Source organism: Periophthalmus magnuspinnatus, chromosome 2, assembly GCF_009829125.3.
Source record: "Periophthalmus magnuspinnatus isolate fPerMag1 chromosome 2, fPerMag1.2.pri, whole genome shotgun sequence".
In the NCBI taxonomy this organism is placed as follows: Eukaryota; Metazoa; Chordata; class Actinopteri; order Gobiiformes; family Gobiidae; genus Periophthalmus; species Periophthalmus magnuspinnatus.
The window spans coordinates 2,389,737-2,411,888 of NC_047127.1; the positions used below are offsets into that span (position 1 = coordinate 2,389,737).

General features: G+C 42.9%; 1 protein-coding gene across 2 annotated transcripts; it reads left to right on the plus strand.

Moving 5' to 3' along the window:
* Positions 1 to 9,113: 9,113 nt before the first annotated feature.
* Positions 9,114 to 19,730, plus strand: cobll1a (cordon-bleu WH2 repeat protein-like 1a). 2 transcript variants are annotated; one of them, XM_055227396.1, is made up of 8 exons: positions 9,114 to 9,274; positions 10,216 to 10,361; positions 11,515 to 11,719; positions 11,925 to 12,189; positions 14,257 to 14,339; positions 14,423 to 14,614; positions 14,690 to 14,789; positions 18,078 to 19,730. In XM_055227396.1, exons 2-8 carry the CDS (start codon positions 10,264 to 10,266, stop codon positions 19,001 to 19,003), a joined length of 1,869 nt encoding a protein of 622 aa, XP_055083371.1. In that variant the 5' UTR covers positions 9,114 to 9,274; positions 10,216 to 10,263; the 3' UTR covers positions 19,004 to 19,730. The 2 variants fall into 2 exon arrangements, with proteins under 2 accessions (XP_055083371.1, XP_055083375.1); XM_055227400.1 differs by having other exon boundaries at positions 9,148 to 9,299.
* Positions 19,731 to 22,152: the final 2,422 nt, after the last annotated feature.

The window sequence follows — 22,152 nt, forward strand, 5'->3', positions numbered from 1 at the left end:
CATCTGTGCGCACTGCTAAAAACCTCCAAAACAGGATTCCACGCAAATATCATGAGGTTATTTATCAAATCTGTGGTAAACAAAGACAAAAAACAGCTCGTGCCAGTTTGATACACACACTGTACCTCGAGTGTGACGGTCTGAGCGCGAGCCAGAGCCACCGCAGCAGCTGGCGCCATGTTAAGGACGTTACTCCAAACCTCCTAAAAAACAAAAAACAAAAAAAAAACAACTCCCAATTATCTCGTGCAAATAGCTGCGTCCATGTTGTGTTTTTCGGCTCGAGATTTGTCACTAGAAACGACACGACGCCTCGAACAACACGGGCCGTTTACGCACACACGACACGGGCCTTTACGCACGAACACGCCGGGCTGGGAGCCGCTTTCCAGACGCCAATCACGGAGAAGAAGAGGAAATCAGAGCAGAGCAGAGCAGATTTGAGGAGATGAGGCTGAGGTCTGGGGGTCTGGCACGGGTCCTGGAGCGCTGTCCCCTCAGTGTCCACACTCTGTAGTGACCAGAGTCTCACCAAAATGGAGAATCGCGCTGAGTAAAGGGTGAGAACGCACGGGGATAAACGAGTGAATGAGGGGGGGACGCAACCGGTCTGGGCGTGTCCTCCCAGATGTGCCTCCTGCTGCTGCTTCTGATCAATCCGACATGAAGCCAGCAGCAATTGAATCCCCCAGAATAGAAACGAAACATGAGACGTGAGACCTGTGGCTGCCCCGCGCACGAAACGCAAAACGGTGAAGCGGTTTTTGTTTTTTTTGTGGCTTTTGACGCGCGCTGGGGGAGTAAAAACGGGCCTGTGTGTGGGGGTCTGCTTTGGTATAACGTTTAAACAGATAAATCTCAACAGATAAAACGTTTTAAATCACGCAGAATCGAAACCAGCGCGTGTAAAAGCCTCGTTCTGCGCGTTTTTCCTCCGGTTTTACGCGTTTGTGCCGCGTTAAATCCACTGCGCAGCAACAGCTTTAGAGTCAAAACACAGAGGCCCGAGCCAGGAATACACAAATACCTCACCAGATTCTATAAATAACGCGTGTTTTTCGTGAAATGACGCGTTTAAACCCCGATTCCACTGAGAAGATGCGCAGAACAGCCGCTACTCACCACCATCAGGCGCTCAGCAGGTGGGGACCCTGGAGGCAGAGCCCATTTCCCGACGATTAACCAGCCTCCCAAACGCGCTGTGTGTCACTGTACGAGGCAAACACGCGTCCCCTAAAAAGCTCAGACTCGTTCAGGAGCCGTTTGGGGTGAACATCGGCTCGGTTCTGCTTTGATCTTCCAGACGCACTTGTTGTTCAGGCGCAGATCAATGCGCGCTTCCGGTTGGAGAGGCATCCCAGGCTCCAGCCGCTGGGGAGTGGACGTCTCAGGAGCTGTCACAAGATGGTGAGCACTTCTAGAACAAATCCAAGTCAGTGGTTTGTGAGACAAGAGGGACAGAGGACAGAGGACAGAAGACAGAGGAGACCACGAAACGAGCTGCGAATGGCACAAGACGCATCAAAAAACACCAATAATTCCACAGTTTCATCCATTTTTCCACACGTATATCCTTATTTTTACCCTTGAACCTTTATTCCTCATTTAAAAACTGCATTTCTGAGTTTTTAATAACACTTTTGTCCACTCTAGTTTGAATTATCCATCGCAGAATCCATTTGTGCGTAAAAAAAACCGCACAGAAACGTCTACATTTTGGATTTACTACGTTATTCTCATAAATATAAAGCTAATCAAATCTAATTGGAGGCTGAGATTTGAAGCACGTGCACGAGGACGTTCACAGAGGGGCTGGTTTCCTGTGCACGTCTGACATCTGCTGGACAAACGCTGTAATTACATCAAAAAATCAGATTAAAAACGAACAAGGACAAAAAGAACAAGAGTGTGCCACCTGCTGGACAAGTTTAACACGTGCAATAAATAAACTAGGATTTAGAGCGTGGACAGGAAGGAGTTTTGGACGTTTTGGAGTTTGTCAAAAGGCCGTAGTAACAAGGAAAGTCTGACAATTTAGATGTTTAATAAAAATATGCAACAGAGGGAACACGTTTATATTTATATCTTTGTGAAATTTACATCATTTTCATCTCTCTTTTCTTTTCAACAGCTCTTCCAAGTGTTTTATTTCATTCCCACGTGTTTGAGTCACACTTTATTATTAGTCTGTTACATCTCCAAAGCTCAAAATGCGACGTTCCACCTTGTGATGTCAATTCAATTCAATTTATTTGTAGTCATTGTCACAGAAGAACAACGGAATTACGTTTGGAGCATCCCCCATAAAGTGCAAACCCATAAATAATAAATCCCCCTTAAACCCGAGTGTAAACATTGACCCAGTGGCTTCAGTTCAACATGAGACGGTTCTTGTAGCAGCAAAACAGGGACGTACAGACAGGGACCGGAGAATGATGACAAAAAGCAACAATGCAACCAGTTCAGTGTTATTAAGAGTTGGATGTGGTTTTTGTCCGTGAGAGGAGGGCAGAGAGGGGCAGAGAGGGGCCGAGAGGGGCCGAGAGGGGCCGAGAGGGGCCGAGAGGGGCAGAGAGGGGCCGAGAGGGGCCGAGAGGGGCAGAGAGGGGCCGAGAGGGGCAGAGAGGGGCAGAGAGGGGCCGAGAGGGGCAGAGAGGGGCAGAGTTCAGGAGCCTCAGGACCTGTACCTTCTCCCTGAGGGCAGCAGGTGAAAAAGATGGTGCACAGGGTGATGTTGGTTGATGTTGTGCACTCTCCTCAGACAGCGGGTGGAGTAGATGGTGCTGATTTCTGGCAGAGTCGTTCCGATGATTCTACCGGCTGCTTTCACCACCTGCTGGTCGGCCTTAGTGCAGCTGGAGAACCACACTAAAAGTCCAGGACGTCCATGACCAAGACACGTCAGAACGCTGCTGATGGCACAGGTATAAAAATCATGTCATCAAGTGGGAGTTTGCAAAGTTAACGGCGACGTATTACTCCATTTTAGTTCAGTGGAGATCGGAAATTTCAGAGCTGGAATGATCCGAATGATTCTGGAAATGAAGGTGTGTGGAGTTTAAAAACACAGCGGAGCACTTCCTGTATCGCCACTTGATGACATCACAAGGTGGAACAGAGTGTTTTCAGTTTGAGAGAAGAACTCAGCCTAAATCTGAAGGTTTTGAGTGTTAAACATGTGAGAATGAAACAAAACATTTAGTCCTGGTTCAGTACCGGTTCAGTCCTGGTTTATTCCCGCTTCGGCCCCGGTTTAGTCCCTGGTTTAGTCCCTGGTTTAGTGCTCGTTCAGTCCTGCTTTGGCCTTGCTTTAGTCCCGGTTTGGCCCTGGTTTAGTCCTGCTTTAGTCCCGCTTTGGCCCTGGTTTAGTCCTGCTTTAGTCCCGCTTTGGCCCTGGTTTAGTCCCGGTTTGGCCCTGGTTTAGTCCCGGTTTGGCCCTGGTTTAGTCCTGCTTTAGTCCCACTTTAGCCCTGGTTTAGTCCCGGTTTGGCCCTGGTTTAGTCCTGCTTTAGTCCCACTTTAGCCCTGGTTTAGTCCCGCTTTAGTCCCGGTTCGGCCCCGGTTCGGTCCAGGTTTAGTGCTCGTTTAGTCCCGCTTTAGCCCCGCTTTAGTCCCGCTTTGGCCCTGGTTTAGTCCTGCTTTAGTCCCGCTTTGGCCCCGGTTTAGTCCCGCTTTAGCCCTGCTTTAGTCCCGCTTTAGCCCTGCTTTAGTCCCGCTTTAGTCCGGGTTCAGTCGTGTGTATTTTCCACACACTGTTCTCAGTCTGTTGTGATTGTGCGTCTGTTGTTTCATTAGCGTCTCACTGATGAATGTCGCGTCTTGGTTCAAACATCAGGACGTCAGAACATCAGGACGGGGCGGTGGCGTTTCACTCTGAGCCGCCGCTGCCGCCGCCGTCGTCGTCTTGTTTCGGCTCTCGGGGTAAAACCTGTTGGACTCATTTGGAGACACAGAAATGAGCAGAAAAATAAATATGAACCAATTCAAATCTTAAACAGACCTCAGTGATTTAGCTACAGCGGCTATTCATGGTATTTTCATGGTATTTTCATAGTATTTTCATGGTATTTCGTATATTAGTACTTTTATTCTGATGTTTTCTTCAGTCCAGAGTAACTGAAAAGTAAAAGTATTTGTTATTATAGTTTGAGGGTTTAATTTTCACACTTTACAAATAAAAAACAGAAAAAAAATGATTCAGTTGTTTCTGCTGAACAAAATCTGTACTTTTACTTAAAGCTGCCCTGTGTAACTTTCTGGTTGGAGATCCATCAACTTCTTGTTTCTACGGAGATGTCATAGGTCTGCTCAAAATGTTCCACAGTGTGACGTTAAACAGATCCTTACGTTTATTCAAATACAGGTGTTTTACTGCTCAAATAAACCCAGAAAAAAAACAGATATTTTGACAGAGCGAGGCTGCCACTCCACAGATCTGACCTGTGAAGTGGCCTGGTTTGGACGCCATGATGACAGAAAGGTTTGTGGTTTGTGTAATGGGTACATGGGGTAAAGACCCGAGTAAAAGTGCTAATACGTTGGGCTAGGATCAGAATAGACAAAACAATGGCCCAACACAAATAAACTGATGAGTGAAATCCATCGATAAAGTTCATCCAGTGATAGGTCAGATGTTGCGTCTCTCGCTCTGAGGCTCGTGGTCAGTCTGTCCTTCGCCATCTGGACCGGAGACGCTGACCTGTGTGAACAAAGGACCAGGACCTCAGTCAAAACAGATCAATGTGACACAATCATCTGAACTTCAGTCAAAATAAGGAGCAATAATCTGTCACAATATTTAACTATGAGTCAATAATCCTGATAAATACAATGAACAATATGAGGCAACATCACGTGCATAGACAGTGCGCATGCGCATTTGAGTATTCGGACAATTAGTGTTAATTTATACAAATCAAAAACATGATATTTATAACAACTGTGACTATGACGTGATGTAAACTGGAAAAAGACGTGATGGAAGTTTCAGAATATTTGCTTAAAACCATCGGAGTAAACACGGGCTAAAACCCAATGCTAACCCAATGCTAACCCAATGCTAACCGCTCATTAGAATTGAATGGAGCGTGTTAGGCTAACGCTAGCAAACAAACGGACTCACAGATTCCTCTTTATATTATGAACTCGAACCTCATCCCTGACGTGGCGTTTCCTCGGTGGGCGGGGCCTCTGGTTGAAGAGTGAGTTTGTCGAAGTTGGAGATTTGTTTTGACAAAATGAACGGAAATGGAAACTTTAAACCTCCCGGCGTCGCTCCCCGCGCCTCGTACCTGCCAGGTGTGTGGAGCGGCGGCAGGTACGGGCGCTGATTGGCCACAACGAGTCACGTGAGCGGCATGTGAAGAGAGAGAGAGAGGGGGAGAGGGAGGGAGAGAGAGAGAGAGGGAGGGAGAGAGAGAGGGAGGGAGAGGGAGAGAGGAAGAGGGAGGGGGGGAGAGAGGGAGAGAGAGAGGGAGAGAGAGGGGGGAGAGAGAGAGGGAGAGAGAGGGGGGAGAGAGAGAGGGAGGGAGAGAGAGGGAGGGAGAGAGAGAGAGGGAGAGAGAGAGGGAGGGAGAGAGAGAGAGGGAGGGAGAGAGGGAGGGAGAGAGAGAGGGGGAGGGAGAGAGAGAGGGGGAGAGAGAGAGGGAGAGGGAGAGAGAGAGGGGGAGAGAGAGAGGGGGGGGAGAGAGAGAGAGAGAGGGAGGGAGGGAGGGAGGGAGAGAGAGAGGGAGGGAGAGAGGGAGAGAGAGAGAGGGAGGGAGGGAGGGAGAGAGAGGGAGAGAGAGGGAACTGATATACCAGGAAATCCGCAATTTTCACCCGGGTTACACCACACTAAGAACGCACATGAAGTACTCGAGTAAAAGTACACATGCACAGGTAAAAAGTTACTCAAGTAAAAGTATCACATGGAAAAATCTGTTTAAGTGAAAGTTTAAAAATGTGTATTTCCATGGTATATTATTTCCATGTTATTTTGGTATATTCACTGTATTTTCATGGTATTTTGGTATATTCATGGTATTTTCATGGTATTTTCATGGTATTTTGGTATATTCATGGTATATTCATGGTATTTTCATGATATTTATTTAAAAATGTACTTTAAGTATTTCACACAAGTCTTGTTCATTTTAAGTGTAAATGTAGTGATATTGATTCAAAACTTACACATATTTTGTTTATGAATCCATCACTTTTCTTCTGATTTTTCCTGTTTTTATTTTTGTTTTGCTCAAAGCCGAAGCTTAAACTCTTAAACTTTAGTCCTGATGTTTCCACGAACACGATAAAAATCCCCCCTCAAATCAGATGAAAAGTACTTTTTACTTTTCAGTCCTGTTCAGAAATGCAGTGGAGCAGAAAGTACAGATACTGCTCTCAAATGTACTCAAGTAAAAGTAAAAAGTACACACTGTGAAATGTACTTAATTAGAGTACAAATACCTAAAAACAGTCCTTTCCTCCTTGTACTTTACTCGTGTGCAGATGAGTTCAGTTTGATGAGTTTGTTTCGTCTTTATCTTTGTCATTTTAGTTACTGTGTTGTATCTTTAAGAGTTGTGTGGTAAAGTACTTTTTTAAATACTCTTTGTGTTTCTGACGTGTTTAAATCTCATCATGACCCAGAGAACGATAAAGCAGAGATAACACTGGAGGAAAACGAAGTACAAGGAGGAAACTACTGCACTTAGGTAGAATTTTTATGTATCTGTACTTTACTTAAGTACATTTTACAGTGTGTACTTTTTACTTTTACTTGAGTACATTTGAGAGCAGTATCTGTACTTTCTACTCCACTGTATTTCTGAACGGGACTGAAAAGTAAAAAGTACTTTTCATCTGATTTGAGGGGGGATTTTTATCGTGTTCGTGGAAACATCAGGACTAAAGTTTAAGAGTTTAAGCTTCGGCTTTGAGCAAAACAAAAATAAACACACAAAAATAAACAAAACAAACAAAAATAAACGCAAAAAAACAAAAACAATAATAAATACACAAAAATAAACAAAAAAAAATTAAATAAATACAAAAAATAAATAGACAAAAATAAACACACAAAATAAAAAAATCTAAATACACAAAAATAAACAAAAATAAATATGCATAAATAAATAAATATGCAAAAATAAATACACAAAAATAAACCAAAAAATTAAAAATTAAATAAATACAAAAAATAAATAAATAAATAGACAAAAATAAACACACAAAATAAAAACCTAAATACATAAAAATAAACAAAAATAAATACACACAAATAAATATACAAAAATAAAAAAACAAAAATAAATACACAAAAATAAACAAAAAATAATAAATAAATACACAAAATTCAGAAGAAAAATTAAGAAATGTATTCATATTGTTACTGTGACCAAAATATATATAATTTTTTAACCAGTATCTCTACATTTACACTTGAGTGAAATACTTTTACTTTTTACAGTAACAATACATTTTTAAACAGGTACTTTAATACTTTTGCTTAAGCTGATTTTTTCATGTGATACTTTAACTTGAGTAGTTTCTCACCTCTGTTTTTGTACTTTTACTTAAGTACCTACACTGAGTACTTCATCTTTGTTTGTTTGATCAACGAAACTGAGACAAATTCTGAGAGGATTAGGATAAAGAAAAGCTGCAGATTCTCTCAACTCGTCCTGATTAAATAAACCAAACTCTGCGTCTGTTTCCTGTCCGTCCTGTGCGTGATGAACCGTCCACGCGCCCCGGGGACGAGGACACGCTCTGACGGTGCGCGGTCACGTGGTGGGAGGGCTCTGAAGGTGGGGCAGGTTGTGCTTAAGAGGGATTAGAGCGGAGACAGTCCTCACACGCGCCTGTCCCGGGACGGAGTAACACCAGGAGGAGAGAAGAGGAGGAGATGGGACGTCCGTGCGCTCTCAGGTGAGCGTCCAGCCCCGAACACAGACCTCAGACCCACAGACGGAGGTAAACTTTGAGGGTTTATGTCTGATGTTGTGGGCGGGGCTCGTCTTTGACACGCGCTAATCCTTATTACTCAAGAAAAGAGTGTAATCTTATTTGGAAGTGTGTTTACACGTGGGGCTGGGCACATAAGGCGTCTGTTTACTCTGCACAAAGACTCGTTTTAATGTCCTAAAGTGACGCTCTAAACCTCCACATGTTGAAAGTGAGAGGAGTAAACTTCACCCTGTGTCGTGCGGTGATGGGACGTCCTGAACGAGGCGGCTCTTTTGAACGGTCCGATCTGGATCTCATTTTTTAAAAGAGCTGAATGTTTTTCTGGTTGGTTTGTCTGCATTTTTATACTGATTAACCCTGAACTGACACAAGAATCAGGACAGAAGCAGAGCAGGCAACATGAGAGAGATTTATGCACAAAAAACATATTTAACGTCATGATAATAGATTGTTTTTGAATTATTATTATTATTATTATTTATTTAATACTATTATTATTTTTATATTTACTATCATTATTATTACTGTTTTTTTTACTGTTATTATTGTATTATTTTATTTTTATTATTTTCTATTATTATTATTGTTTTTTTTACTATCATCATTATTATTACTGTTATTTTATTATTATACATTTTTCACTATTATTATTGTGTTACTATTTTTATTTTTATTATTTTTTACTATTATTTTTATGTTTACTATAATTATTATTGCTGTTATTTTTATATTATTATTATTGTATTATTATTTTTATTTACTTTACTACTTTTTTTACTTTTTGCTATTATTTTTTATTATTATGTTTATGTTTACTATCATATTATTACTGTTATTATTATTATTATTATTATTATTAATTTCTTTTTTATATGTATTTATTTTTTAAATTTAATTTTATTATTATTTTTTTTTTATCATCCTCTCTAGTCTTGGTCTCTGTGACATTAGTTTGTAGATTAAATCACTTCTCACGTTGGGCTTCTGTCTTATAAATAAATAAAAAGCCAGTCTTTTGAACGGCTCTTTGTGGGATCCGAATCTTTTGGATCCGTTCTCTTCAAAAGGAGCCGATCTGTATAAAGACATCAGTGAAAGAGTGAAACAGTGAAACAGTCAAACACTCACCTGTCCCGTGTCTCTGTTGGAGCGCGCGCTGGGGCGGGGGTCACGTGGTGCTGATGAGGGGCGGGGCGCAGCTGTGTGAGGGGCACGCGCGCACTGCAGACTCAAACGCAACAGAGATTTAAGAGAAAAGAACAGAGACAAGACAAAACACGACAGAGAGAAGAAGAAGAACAGAGAGACACACACGGGGTCAAAGGTGAAGCACGAGACACAACACACACGTAGGTTTAACCCACGTCATTACGCACGAAGACGCTGAGCACGAGGGGGGCATGTCTGTGCGTGTTTGAGGAGGAGGCTGCACTGGTTTAACAACTCATCTGATTTAATTTATTTACCAAAGGGGCGTGGTCACAGGAAAAAGCTCCTAAATGTGACTTTTGTGAGGTTTAAGTCATGTTAGAATGTGTTTATCTCGTCAAAAACAGACCTGGAGTTGTGTTTTGTTTCATTCACACACGTTTGAGTAACTCTTTATCATTAGTCTAAAGCTCAAAATGCTCTGTTCCACCTTGTGACGTCATGAAGTGGCAGTTTTCAAGTCAACATCTATCTTTTTTTAAATCTTAAGTTCAATAGAGTTTGGCAATTCCAGAGCTGAAATTATTACTATCCAAATGATTCAAGTGAAGGTGCGTGGAGTTTAAAAACACAGCGGAGCACTTCCTGTATCACCACTTGATGACATCACAAGGTGGAACAGGGCGTTTTTGTTGCGTTTAAGAGAAGGGTTTGTGTGCGAACGAAACAAAAAAACACAACTCCGGGTCTGTTTGCGACGAGAAAACGACATTGAAACGAACAGGTAAACCGTTTAGCTCCGTTAAAACCTAACGGATAAAACGACCTGAGCTGTTTTTGTTGTTTAGCCGTTGCCGTGGTTACGCTGAATCATTTTTCCTAGGCCTCTTCGGTGAGTAATTTTCCCCGGTGTGGCTCTGCTGTGTCATTTCATTCTTAAAATGTTTGAGTGCAGCTGTTACATCTCACACCCGCCGCGCCAACTGTTCCCAAAGCGAGGGGCAGATGCCGTGTGCCCAGCGTCGCCTGTTTATATCGTGTATTTTCAGTGTCTAGAAGGTGGAAAAGCGCCGTATAAAAGCACTTATTAAACCACGTATTTGTGTTTTCGTAAAGTCTAGGAGCTGGGATTGATTAAGGAGACGACTGGAGGTGTTGGCAACGATGAAAATGGATGAAGACGTAAGTCCGCTGGAGAGGGAGCATTCGCTGTCTGTGGTGCTGCCGGGAGGTTTGGAGAAGAACACAACTGTCCACGGAAGGTATTTTGAAATGTTCTTGCTCCCGCGTTTTGTAAAATTGACTCACGGTAGCGTTTTGTCGTCGTTTCCTCCTCAAAAACAGACTTGGAGTTGTGTCTTGTTTCATTCACACATGTTTGAGTAACTTTTTGTTATTAGACTGTTTATATAAATGGACGTAGCTAACCTGCTAGCCGCCGCATTGCTAACAGGAAGTGATTGTGTGCGCACTTCCGGCTCCATCGATTCATCATTTTGGTCTTAAATGTTCGTTTTAACCCTCTACATGATCCTGGGGTTTTTATTTCACTATTGTGTCTGTAAATCAAAATATGAACATTAAAAACAGACAAATCAGGCGCCTTATTTCCTCGAGGTCGCTCCCGTTAGCGTTAGCAACAGGTTTGATTGACAGCGTTGCTAAGCACTCGCTCCCTGCTAAACCAGTGATGGTAAAGATTGGTAATTCTACAGCTGAAATGATCCAAATGATTCTAGAAATGAAGGTGTGTGGAGTTTAAAAACGCACTGGAGCACTTCCTGTATCACCACATGATGACATCACAAGGTGGAACAGAGTGTTTTCAGTTTGAGAGAAGAACTCAGTAAATATGCAGGGTTTGTGTGTTAAACATGTGAATGAAACAAAGCACAACTCCGGGTCTGTTTGTGATGAGGAAACGACATTAGAACAGTCCTGGTTTAGTCCAGGTTTAGTCCTGGTTTAGTCCACGATTAGACCTGGTTTAGTCCACATTTAGTCCACGTTTACTCCTGGTTTGGTCCATGTTTAGACCATGTTTAGTCCACGTCCTGGTTTTAGTCCTGGTTCAGTCCTGGTTCAGTCCTGGTTCAGTCCTGGTTTTAGTCCTGGTTCAGTCCTGGTTCAGTCCTGGTTTTAGTCCTGGTTTTAGTCCTGGTTCAGTCCTGGTTTTAGTCCTGGTTCAGTCCTGGTTCAGTCCTGGTTCAGTCCTGGTTCTAGTCCTGGTTCGGTCCTGGTTCGGTCCTGGTTCGGTCCTGGTTCAGTCCTGGTTCAGTCCTGGTTTTAGTCCTGGTTCAGTCCTGGTTTTAGTCCTGGTTCAGTCCTGGTTCAGTCCTGGTTCGGTCCTGGTTCAGTCCTGGTTCAGTCCAACATCGTTCACTTTAAAAAGCCCATATTTGTCGTGTTTTCCAGTAAACCGGTCATGGACTTGCTGGTGACCCTTTGTGCCAGTTACCACCTCAACCCTTCAGATTACACCGTGGAAGTTCTGTCCCCAAACAAGAACAACATCAGCTTCAAACCAAACTCTCCCATTGGTTCACTCGAAGCTGAAAAAATCGTTTTGAAACCCAGAACGGGAGAAGAGGAGAAGATTAGAACGCCGTACATGCCCGAGGTAAGAACGAAAGGACACAGTTTTCTAAGGTATTTTTTGGAGTTTAAGTCGCTCTGGAGTATAAGTCGCACCTTCCAAAAACGCATAATAATGAAGATAAAAACATATATAAGTCGCACCCCTGGACAAACTATGAAAAAGAGTCACCAACCGCCTTTAGATGCTGCAAATAACTGAATTTATCTACGTATTTCTATATTTTCAGGCAACAGTTCGCCTCTTAATAAACTACAACAAATCCCATAAGGCCGTGGTGCGCGTAAACCCCCGACTGCCCCTGGAGAAGCTGCTGCCGCTCGTCTGCGACAAGTGCGAGTTCGAAGTGGAGAACACGGTTTTACTCAGGGACTCCGGGTCCAAAGAACCTCTGGACCTGAGCCGGAGTCTGAACGAGCACGGGCTGAGGGAGGTGTACGCCCGAGACACGGCCGCCAGAGAACGCAGCAGACGCCAGCCCCACGCCGCAGCGGGTAAGAGTTCAGAGCGCCGTGTGTAGACGACATCGTGACCTTCCGTAGGCTGATACTGGACCAGGGGATACGTGACGATCGGCCATTTTGGTTAACTTCCTCCGAGTTTCATATTTGGAATCACGACTGCGCGTATCATAGCAACCAAAGAGCCAATCAGGAGCGAGGATGTTGAACGTTTGTCCTTTTCTGCCCATGTTTGGTTTAGCAGGGAGCGGGCCCTTAGCGACGCTGTCAATCAAACCTGTTGCTAACGCTAGCGGGAGCGACCTCGGGGAAAGAAAGTCGCTAATTTGGCTAATTTGTCTGTTATTAATGTTCAGATCTTGATTTACAGACACAATAGTGAAATAAAAACCCCAGGATCATGTAGAGGGTTAATACGAACATTTAAGACCAAAAAGACGAGTCTGAAGCAGCAGAGACAGAGAGAGGACAGTTTCTCAAAAAGACAAAAATAAACTGAAAAGAAAAAACAAACAAAATAAAACTCAAAATAACAAAAAATACATATAAATAAATAAACTAAAAATAAGGGCGGAAAAAAACCTACACAAAATAACTCTAAACAAAAACAAAAACCTCAAAATAGCAAAAAAAAAAAACAACAACATATAAATAAATAAATAAACTAAAAATAAGAGGAAAAAAAACTCAAAATAACAAAAAAAAAACCTAAAAAAACCCCAACTCAAAATAACAAAAGTAAATAAATAACAAAAAACTCCAAATAACTCAACAACAAAAAAAAAAAAAATACATATAAATAAATAAACTAAAAATAAGGGCGGAAAAAAACCTACACAAAATAACTCTAAACAAAAACAAAAACCTCAAAATAGCAAAAAAAAAAAACAACAACATATAAATAAATAAATAAACTAAAAATAAGAGGAAAAAAAACTCAAAATAACAAAAAAAAAACCTAAAAAAACCCCAACTCAAAATAACAAAAGTAAATAAATAACAAAAAACTCCAAATAACTCAACAACAAAAAAAAAAAAATACATATAAATAAATAAACTAAAAATAAGGGGGAAAAAAACTCAAAAAAAAAAAAAAAAACTAAAAATAAGAAAACAACCCCAGGATCATGTAGAGGGTTAATACGAACATTTAACACCAAAAAGACGAGTCTGACAGCAGCAGGTACAGCGGGGGTGTCCAAACTATGGCCCCCGGGAGCCAAATGTGGTCCTCGGGCCTTCAGTTGAACTCGCCCAATTGATCATAATCAGTACTTTTTTTTTTTTTACGAATAATACAAATTTGAGTAATTCTACTAATATAACCTAAATAAATAATCATACAGACTTTATAATATTTCAAGCCTAATTTAAAGTATGAAGTCAAATCTACGTTAAATACACGTCTGAATTATCTATACGCTCGCCCTCTGTCCAGTATTTTTAAAGATATGGCCCTCAAGTGGCTTTTTTTAGGAAAGAAAGAAGAAAAAATAAGAAGTTCTGGCTCCAAAAATATCATGAACTTTTTTCCATTTCGACCGCGCCCCAGACTCATAAAGAAAATGGGAGTCGAGATACGAAAAGCCGAGTGTTTGTTAGCGAGATTTAGCCTCCGTTTCATGCTAACGACGTGTTTATCATAACAAAAACGCAATTTCAGGTTTAACATAGAATCCTTAACAGTAGAGGACGATAACAAAGTAAAAATAGTAAAGTACAGCGACCTGAATGTTTATTTAAGTACATTTGGCATTTGATACTTTTTACTTGAGTACATGTGAGAGCAGTATCTGTACTTTCTACTCCACTACGTTTTTGAACAGGAGTGAAAAGTAAAAGTATTTGAGCAAAACTAAAATATAAACGATAAACAAAATTCAGCTCAAATCTTTATAAAAATCAGCACATTTGAAGCTTTAAAAGACTCAAAAATTAAAAAATGTACTAAAACAGTACAAAAGTAAAAGTATTTCTCGCAGATTTTAAGTGGATTTTTTTCATGCGATCCTTTTGCTTGTACTTTTTGGCTCCGTATTTGTACTTTTACTTCACAAAATGTAGTACTTCTTCCTCACTGTTTTACTGACGTGTTTCCAGATCTGTCAAAAAAAGCGAATAAACCCAAGGACGCCCGGGGACTCTTCAGTTTATTCAGAAAACACCGGAAACACTCAGACCCTGTGAGTAAATCTCTGCATATTCGCCGAGCTCTTTCAAAATAAAAGCTCTTCTGTATTTTCACATCTGCGTTTCCTGTTTCCAGAGTCACATGGTCAGCGCCGCGACGTCTCCGGGACCGCACTCGAGATCAGCTAGCATTAGCGCTCAGAACGCCGCCTCGTGTACGACTCCGCCCACAGATCCGCCGAAGAAAAGGTGCGCCCCGCCACCACCCATGGGCGTGTCCACCAGCAGCCCCGCCCACCTCAACACCTGCGCCTTACAAGACCCGCAGGTAAAATCGACTTATTTTGAAAAAGACGTTGTTAAAAAGGAGCGAAAGTTTGAAAAAATCGTTCCGTTTGTGCAGAGGTCTGGTGACGGTACGCTGAGGAGCACGAAACGGAGAGCGCCGCCGCCGCCAACGCCACCAGCACCGACGGGAAACCACGGCGTCGGCGCAGCTACAGGTGATTTTTAAGCTGTAAACTCGTATCCCCCTAGTGGCGAGTTGTGGAAAGTCTCTGTTTTTGTCTGTAAAACCCCTCACCACACACTTTATACACTTTTCTCACACAGGCGTTAACATTTTCTCACATTTTTCTCTTTGAAAACGAAAAGATGTTAAAACCGGGTGTAGAACAAAACTGGAGCGTGGAGACGTAGCCAAAAAATGTTTAAAAAGTACATTTATTCTTACAAAAATAGTGTTCCAAAGTGAATACAAATTAAACAACTAGATAATACAAACTAACTAAATGCTGATGTGGGTTGTGCGCTGGGGCTTTTATTCCCCAGGTGATTGTTGGACTAATCCATAACACTCTCGTTTAAACTCTCTCAAAGTTCAAGCCTTCGTAGATTTTTAAAAATAAGTGCAGTTTTATAGAATGAAACCAAAGATCATGAGCTGTTTTCAGGCTTAAACATTTGATTGAGAAATAAAAATATGAACGTTTTCCTGAACAGTTGTCCCTTGTTGTATCACAGTTCACCTTTCATGGAAAATGAAAATTGCACAAAAAAAATCATTTTTTTCAGTTAATTTGAGTTTGTTTTTTTGTTTTTATATATATATACATTTTTATTTTTTGTTGTTATTTTTATTGTATTTTTTTTTTTTTTTTGTTATTTAGATTTTCGTTCAGACGCTTTTTTACAGCGTCTGAAAGTGTGTCGTGCGTCCTGATTGGCTGTTGGACTGTAGACCATTGTGTCGTGCGTCCTGATTGGCTGTTGGACTGTAGACCATTGTGTCGTGCGTCCTGATTGGCTGTTGGACTGTAGACCATTGTGTCGTGCGTCCTGATTGGCTGTTGGACTGTAGACCATTGTCCATCAGTCTCCTCCGTGCCGTGTCTCCTGTCCAGTACAGAATGTGTTCAGACAAATTTACATAAACGTTGGATCTCAGTGTGACTCTGAAGTGCTGTACGTTTGCAATTTGTTTTTCTCCCCGACAAAACCCACAATGTCGATGAAACGTTCTGCACCGACAAAGACGCCTACGAAGGTTTGAACTTTGAGAGAGTTTAAACGAGAGAGAAATGTGAGAAAATGTTAACGCCTGTGTGAGAAAAGTGTATAAAGTGTGTGGTGAGGGGTTTTACAGACAAAAACAGAGAGAATAATTGTAGATTTCGAGTGTTGCGTGTTATTTTTAGCACGTAACCCCCGCTATAAACGAGGGACCACTGTACAATAGCTGGAATCAAATATATTTAATGAGTTTTAAATGCGGCAAAATCGTACATGTCTCGAGCCCCGTGAAGTCGACAGAGATTGACGCCGAATCGAGATTAAAACGTCGGCGCGGCTTGTTTCAGACGGAAGATTTATCAGTTAAAACCTCCACGAAACGCCGCCTTTTATCACTCCAAACAATTTAACCCGCTCAGGGCAATTAAAGTGACCTAAAGGCCTTTCCAGATAAATCCGTCCATTGTCCGCGGCGCTTTTCCCTTGTATTAGTCCAACGCGCTTTTCGCTTTTTCTGCCTTTTGCGCTCAGCCTCTTCTTTCGTTTTTCTTTCTCTGTAAATTTTCAACATGTTTTAGCAATAATTATGTTCTTTTTTTTGGCCTTAAGAGAATAACTCCAAATCAAAAGTTGAGTCCCGTCTCGTGGCGGATGCTGTTTTTCGCCGTTTAGCTAATTGGCTTCAGCGCCGGAGTGAGGGGCCCTGGGCTAGAACAACAACTGCCCATCTACAGTTCATTAAAACGCTGACGCTCCTACACACTTCTAAACTTTACTCTGGAACTTTTTCACTTGAATATTCTTACTCGTGTTACCTGGAGGTGCTGGGTCGTGATGTCTGCCTCTGCTCCACACAAACACTCGTTTTTTTTGAGTTGTGATGTTTTTATTTGGTTTTGTTACTGTCCCGTACTGTTAGCTTGGTACTTTTTAATGCTATATACTCATTTTTTGCCTTTTTCTTGACTTTTAAAGTGCTAACACGTGTTATTTTTGTTTTAAAACCAACCAAATCTATCCAAATAAAAGTCAGAATGCAAAATCTTCAGATGCTTTTTAATCAACTGCATGAAATCAGCTGTTTATATATAAATGGATGTAGCTAACGTGCTAACTGCTGCTGTCAGACTCGTCGTTTTGGTCTTAAATGTTCGTATTAACCCTCTACATGATCCTGGGGTTTTTATTTCACTATTGTGTCTGAAAATCACCAAATTTGGCAAAACGTACACAAGGATTTTTTCGTATTAAATTCCAACTCAAGTTTTAACTCAGAAAAATGAGGCGAAATTTGAATTTTTAGGCAAATTTTTACTCAAATACTAAATAAAATATCTTAAAATGTTCGTATTAACCCACTCTACATGATCTTGGGGTTATTTTTTTTTTTTTTTTGAGTTTGTTATTTATTTACTTTTGTTACTTTTAGTTGTTTTTTTTTTTTTGTTATTTTGAGGTTTTTGGTTTTTATTGCTTATTTTGAATTTATTTATTTTTTGTTAAGTTTATTTATTCTTTGAGTTGTTTTTTTATGTTTTTATTTTTTTATTTTTGAATTTATTTTAGTTTTTATGAAAAGCTGTGTCCTCTCTCTGTACCTGCTGCTGTCAGACTCGTCGTTTTGGTCTTAAATGTTCGTATTAACCCTCTACATGATCCTGGGATTTTTATTTCATTATTGTGTTTGCAAATCACTTAATTTTATGAAAAAATCCTTGTGTATGTTTTGACATCTAATTCCAACTCTGACTTATCCAAGTTTTCACTCCGAAAAATGAGGCGAAATTTGAATTTTCTGGCAAATTTTTACCCAAATACTAAATAAAATATCTTAAAATTGTCTTAAATGTTCGTATTAACCCTCTACATGATCCTGGGGTTTTTATTTCACTATTGTGTCTGTAAATCAAGACATGAACATTAATAACATAAATCAGGCGCCTTTTTTCCCGAGGTCACTCCCGCTAGCGTTAGCAACAGGTTTGATTGACAGGATTGGCTCTTTGGTTGCTATGATACTCGGAAATATCTAAATTCGCCGCTTTAACTGCTCACCTCGACGTCACACTCACTTCTTTTCACAGTTTATCGCTAAAACGTCCCCCAAAACAATTAGCCTGCAGTTCTCGTCGCTAACATGTCCACATTTCTCGCTAAAAATATGAGTTTTAATGTTTATTTTAATGTTTATGGCGGCGTTTCGTGTCATTGTGACGTGTCTAATTCTGTGTAGAAGTTGTAAAATTAATACTGACAAATGGTTTTACGTCATTTTATAGATTCGGTCAAATTGGAGGAATTGAAAAAGTCGGAGGAACCTGCGTCTGTCAATCACACATCATCATCATCTGCGTCATCTTCATCAGCTCTTGCTCCACCTCCTCCGCCTCCATCATCTCCATCTGCGCCTCCTCCTTTCTACAAACCCCCAGACGCCGATCGTCCCAGCGTCGCCGTCAGAGGCCTCTCCGACGCCCGCACCGCTCTGGCTAAAGTCCTGACGTCGTCGCTCTCCACGGGGATGCTGGCGAAACGACTCAAAAACTCCACCCCGTTCCCGAAAACGCACGACAACGTCTACGCCCACGACGCGGCTGCACCCGAGAACGACGTCGAAATCGAGCCGGTTCCGAACGACGCGGATTTACCCGACGAGAACGTGTTTGAGGACCCCGCGGAGAGGAAAGGGTTAACGACGTTTAAAGTGGTTCCGTCGAGGAGAGAAAGCGACGCGGAAACGAGACGGGAAGCGGCGGAGAAAGAGGAGGAGAAAGAAAACGCAGAAGAAGTAGAAGAAGAAGAAGTCATCCCGGGAACTGACCAATCTCTGAACACGGACGTTTCTCCTGACCAATCGGAAAGCGGATCACAAGTGGCGTGCGGCGTAAACGAAACGGAGAGCACTTCCTGTCCGGTTCCGCTTGACAGAAGTGGCTCAGATCTGGAGGAGGTTGAGGACCTCGCTGAAGCCGCGAAACAAAACGAAGAAACGGCGGTTAATAACGACGAGGAGGTAGAAGAAGACGAGTCAGAGCTGAGTCAGGAAACGGATAAGAGAGACTTGTATTTAGGCGAAGAAGAGGAAGAGGAGTGTCCCGCAGAAACCACCCCACGTGACGACGATCAAATTAAACAAAACACACAAGACGAGGATCAGTTCCCTCCTCCGCCGCCGCCCGTTTTTTTTCAGCGAAGATCTGAATGAAACCAAAGCAAACGCGTCCGGTAGCTGCGCAAACGGACACGAGGAGTCCGATAACGAGCAACAACAACAACAACCCGGATCTGAGGAATCGGAATCGGCGGACAAGGCGGCGCCCTCAGCTCGCTCCATGTTCGCTCAGGCCGTGGCGGCGGCGGTGCAGAGGTCCAAGCTTCACCAAAACGCACAAGATCACGACTAGAAATAGATTTTTAGCGTTAGTTTTATACAGTTGCGGAGATGAAGTTCGAACGTGACGACCAGGATGTTTAAAACGCGATATATGTTTTGTATTCCCGTAGTTTTAGTCGTGTTTTCACGCATTTCTGTTGCCAAAACTTTCCACGCAGGAGCCACGTGCCAAAATGAACTCGTCTAATATTTTCGTGCGTGATAATTTAAGTTTTGTAGTTAAATCCTGGCTTAATCCTGTGTGCGCGTGTGTTTTATTGAAGTGTGTTTTTTTATTTTTACCAATGCAGTGTCTCCAGAGTGTGTGTGCGCAGTTGTTCTCCTCAACAGCAGGTGGCAGTAGAGCTCTGTTTGTGAAGCTTTTGACTGTTCCGTCCTCCATTATCTGTCTGAAATCATCAAGTGAGACGTTTAACAGAAGGTCTAACGTGGAAGTTATTTCAGGACGTATTTATGAATATATTTAAATGCATTTCCGTGTGTGTGTGTGGCTTTAATCACCGTGACGACAGTGTACATAATAAATATATATCCAGACACATGGGGCTGTGCTTTTGGATCTCGGAGGCCAAAATTCCTGGTTGGAATCGTGGGTAGGATGCCAAACATTCGCCGGGCTCGGTGGATGGACCGTCCTCTTTGCTCACATGCTCTTTCTGTTATGTCTTTAACGGCCCCACCGCTCGGGGCACTGAGCGAAGACTCCGGTGCCAAAAGAATTCATAGCACCGAGTATCGATCCAGCCCTGGCCTTGGAGGAACAACGAGGAGCCGAGACGAACAGGCCCAGCCAGAACTGCCCCCGGCTACAGCGCCGCCAAACAGCGCCGCGCTGCCAGGCCCCGACTGAGTGGGCTCCTCTCCCCTGCACCTGAGGAGGGAGGGAGGAGGAGGAAGGAGGACAAATGAGGAGGAGGAATGATTAGAGAGGTGAGGGAGGAAGGAGGATGAAGGAGGAGGAATGAGGAGGAAGGTGGAGGCATGAGGAAGGAGGAGGGATGAGGGATGAGGGAGAAGAGGAGGAATGAGGGAGAAGGAGGAAAGAGGAGAGATGAGGGAGAATGAGGAGGAAGGAAGGGGGATGAGGGGGAAGGAGGGAGATGTAGAGGAATGAGGGAGAGGAGGAATGGGGAGGAATGAGGGAGATGAGGAGGGATAAGGGAGAATGAGGAGGAAGGAGGGAGATGACAAAGGAGGAGGGATGAGGAGGAAGGAGGACAAATGTGGAGTGATGAGGAGGAGGGATGAGGGAGATGTGGAGGAAAGAGACAGTTGAGGGAAAATGAGGAATAAGGGAGAAGAGGAGGAAGGAGGAGAGATGAGGGAGGAGGAAAGGGAGATGTGGAGGAATGAGGGAGGAGAGAATTGAGGAAGAATGAGGAGCAATGAGGGAGACGGGGAAGATGGGAGAAATGGGGGAGGTGGGGGAGACGGGAGGGTCCTGCTGGATGATGGGAGCTGACCGCTGACCCTGTCGTGTTTCCTCGGCGCTCCCCCCAGAGGAGCGCGCGGCCCTCAAGGGCACAGTCGTGTCACGCCGCCGTTGTCATGGAGAATGCCATTACCGCCCCTGAGGGAGAGACACGTCCACCGTTTAGAAAAACCTGCACAGAGACGCACACGTATACACACACACACACCCCGACGCACACGTATACACACACTACACACACACAGAGACGCACACGTATACACACACACTACACACAGACGCACACGTATACACACACTACACACACACACAGACGCACACGTATACACACACTACACACACACACACAGACGCACACGTATACACACACACACAGACGCACACGTATACACACACTACACACACACACACAGACGCACACGTATACACACACACACAGAGACGCACACGTATACACACACACACCCCGACGCACACGTATACACACACTACACAGACGCACACGTATACACACACTACACACACACACACAGACGCACACGTATACACACACACACACCCCGACGCACACGTATACACACACACACAGAGACGCACATGTATACACACACACACACACAGAGACGCACACGTATACACACACTACACACACAGACGCACACGTATACACACACTACACACACAGACGCACACGTATACACACACTACACACACACACAGACGCACACGTATACACACACTACACACACACAGACGCACACGTATACACACACTACACACACACAGAGAGACGCACACGTATACACACACTACACACACAGACGCACACATATACACACACTACACACACAGACGCACACATATACACAAAAAAACATATACACACACACCCATATACACAAACACACCCCTACACACACACACACATATACACGCACACCTATATACACACATATGCACACACACATATATACAGACAATACACAAACACACACATATATACATACACACACACAGACATACATGCACACAAACACATGCACGTACACATACACAGACGCACACACTACACACAGACATGTGCACACACATGTACACAGACACACACAGACCCATGCACACACATATATACACACACAGACATATACACATGCACACAAACACATGCTGACATACACACACACACACGCACACACACCCCTACAGTAGTTTTCTGTGGCACACACTTGTCTTGTCCAGTATAAGTGACGTGTGGGGCCTCACTGTGGGGCCTCACTGTGGGGCCTCACTGTGGGGCCTCACTGTGGGGCCTCACTGTGGGGCCTCACTGTGGGGCCTCACTGTGGGGCCTCACTGTGGGGCCTCACTGTGGGGCCTCACTGTGGCCTCAGTTAAAGGTTGTAGTTCGTCCTGAGGCAGACTGTGATTATTCAGACACAAAATATTCCAGGTTCTGTAATGAAACTTTACACAAATGCTACTGTGTCACAGAGACTCACTGTCACCGGCCCCACTCACACAACACACA

What these genes read in the sequence shown, in the direction of transcription:
- cobll1a (XM_055227396.1), top strand. Translation starts at nt 10,264, where the DNA reads ATGAAAATGGATGAAGACGTAAGTCCGCTGGAGAGGGAGCATTCGCTG. An exon ending in AACACAACTGTCCACGGAAG is followed by an intron (nt 10,362 to 11,514) that starts GTATTTTGAAAT and finishes CGTGTTTTCCAG; the next exon opens with TAAACCGGTCATGGACTTGC. An exon ending in CCAGCCCCACGCCGCAGCGG is followed by an intron (nt 12,190 to 14,256) that starts GTAAGAGTTCAG and finishes ACGTGTTTCCAG; the next exon opens with ATCTGTCAAAAAAAGCGAAT.